This window comes from Babylonia areolata, chromosome 17, assembly GCF_041734735.1.
Source record: "Babylonia areolata isolate BAREFJ2019XMU chromosome 17, ASM4173473v1, whole genome shotgun sequence".
NCBI classification, from domain to species: Eukaryota; Metazoa; Mollusca; class Gastropoda; order Neogastropoda; family Buccinidae; genus Babylonia; species Babylonia areolata.
The window spans coordinates 10,454,454-10,456,953 of NC_134892.1; the positions used below are offsets into that span (position 1 = coordinate 10,454,454).

At 56.5% G+C, this 2,500-nt stretch overlaps 1 protein-coding gene across 2 annotated transcripts in view; it reads right to left on the reverse strand.

The window, feature by feature from the left end:
* LOC143291485 (uncharacterized) overlaps positions 1-2,500 on the reverse strand; it is a 24,567-nt gene that overhangs the window by 7,714 nt on the left and 14,353 nt on the right. For both annotated transcript variants that reach the window (XM_076601363.1, XM_076601362.1), the window contains one exon: positions 2,255-2,338. In XM_076601363.1, the coding sequence (XP_076457478.1) occupies positions 2,255-2,338 (84 nt within the window). The remainder of the gene's footprint in view (positions 1-2,254; positions 2,339-2,500) is intronic.

The window sequence follows — 2,500 nt, forward strand, 5'->3', positions numbered from 1 at the left end:
TCCATGTCAGCGTTCGGTGGGTTATGGAAACAAGAACATACCCAGCATGCACACCCCGGAAAACGGAGTATGGCTGCCTACATGGCGGGGTAAAAACGGTCATACACGTAAAAGCCCACTCGTGTGCATACGAGTGAACGCAGAAGAAGAAGAAGCTTTATTCACCTGACGGACGTAAGAGAGATAGGGGGTGGGAAATGGTGAGTGGGGGCTGGGGCAAAGAGAGAAAAGGAGAGGGAGGTGGGAGACAGAGAAAGAGGAAGGGAGAGGGAGGTGGGAGACAGAGAGAGAGAGGAAGGGAGAGGGAGGTGGGAGACAGAGAGAGAGGAAGGGAGAGGGAGGTGGGAGACAGAGAGAGAGGAAGGGAGAGGGAGGTGGGAGACAGAGAGAGAGAGGAAGGGAGAGGGAGGTGGGAGACAGAGAGAGAGGAAGGGAGAGGGAGGTGGGAGACAGAGAGAGAGAGGAAGGGAGAGGGAGGTGGGAGACAAAGACAGGAAGGGGGAGAGAGGTGGGAGACAGAGAGGAAGGAAGAGGGAGGTGGTAGACAGAGAGGAAAGGAGAGGGAGGTGGGAGATAGAGAGGAAGGGAGAGGGAGGTGGGAGACAGAGAGAGGAAGGGAGAGAGAGGTGGGAGACACAGAGAGAGAGGAAGGGAGAGGAAGGTGGGAGACAGAGACAGGAAGGGAGAGGGAGGTGGGAGACAGAGACAGGAAGGGAGAGGGAGGTGGGAGACAGAGAGAGAGAGGAAGGGAGTGGGAGGTCGGAGACAGAGACAGGAAGGGAGAGGGAGGTGGGAGACACAGAGAGATAAAGGAAGGGAGAGGAAGGTGGGAGACACAGAGAGATAAAGGAAGGGAGAGGAAGGTGGGAGACAGAGACAGGAAGGGAGAGGGAGGTGGGAGACAGAGAGAGAGGAAGGGAGAGGGAGGTGGGAGACAGAGAGAGAGAGGAAGGGAGGTGGGAGACAGAGAGAGGAAGGGAGGGAGGTGGGAGACAGAGAGAGAGAGGAAGGGAGGTGGGAGACAGAGAGAGAGAGAGGAAGGAAGAGGGAGGTGGGAGACAGAGAGAGAGAGAGGAAGGGAGAGGGAGGTGGGAGACAGAGAGAGAGAGGAAGTGAGAGGGAGGTGGGAGACAGAGAGAGAGAGGAAGTGAGAGGGAGGTGGGAGAGAGAGAGAGAGAGAGAGAGGAAGGGAGAGGGAGGTGGGAGACAGAGAGAGCGGAAGTGAGAGGGAGGTGGGAGAGAGAGAGGAAGTGAGAGGGAGGTGGGAGACAGAGAGAGAGAGAGGAAGGGAGAGGGAGGTGGGAGACAGAGAGAGAGGAAGGGAGAGGGAGGTGGTAGACAGAGAGAGAAAGGAAGGGAGAGGGAGGTGGGAGACAGAGAGAGAGGAAGGGACAGGGAGGTGGGAGACACAGAGAGAGGAAGGGAGAGGGAGGTTGGAGACAGAGAGAGAGGAAGGGAGAGGGAGGTGGGAGACAGAGAGAGAGGAAGGGAGAGGGAGGTGGGAGACAGAGAGAGAGGAAGGGAGAGGGAGGTGGGAGACACAGAAAAAGAGGAAGGGAGAGGGAGGTGGGAGAGAGAGAGGAAGGGAGAAGGAGGTTGGAGACAGAGAGAGAGGAAGGGACAGGGAGGTGGGAGACAGAGAGAGAGGAAGGGAGAGGGAGGTGGGAGACAGAGAGAGAGGAAGGGAGAGGGAGGTTGGAGACAGAGAGAGAGGAAGGGAGAGGGAGGTGGGAGACAGAGAGAGAGAGACGAAGGGAGAGGGAGGTTGGAGACAGAGAGAGAGGAAGGGAGAGGGAGGTGGGAGACAGAGAGAGAGAGGAAGGGACAGGGAGGTTGGAGACAGAGAGAGAGAAAGGAAGGGAGAGGGAGGTGGGAGGCAGAGAGAGAGAGGAAGGGAGAGGGAGGTGGGAGACAGAGAGAGAGAGAGGAAGGGAGAGGGAGGTGGGAGACAGAGAGAGAGGAAGGGAGAGGGAGGTGGGAGACAGAGAGAGAGAGAGGAAGGGAGAGGGAGGTGGGAGACAGAGAGAGAGAGGAAGGGTGAGGCAGAGAATGAGTAAGATAGAGACAGAGGGAGAGGGGGGAGACAGATGGTGGGGGGTAACAAAAATGGTGCACACACACTACGCACATTACACACATACCACGTGCACGCACACTACTCTCTCTCTCTCTCTCTCTCTCTCTCTCTCTCTCTCCCTCTCCCCCCCTCTCTCTCTCTCTCATTCATTCTGCTGGCATCTTGCTGCCTCTCTACCTGGCTGCTGGTTTCTCTGCTTCCTCTTCTTCCTCCGGATCTCCTCCCGATCCACGTAGACCGCTGCCTCTGCCGCATCCGTTTCTACACACGCATGCACACACACACACACACACACGCACGCACGCACATACACACGTATTCATACACATATTCACACACACATACACACATATACTCAAATATTCACACATACACACACACAAACACATACACATGTATTCACACACACGCACATATTCACAC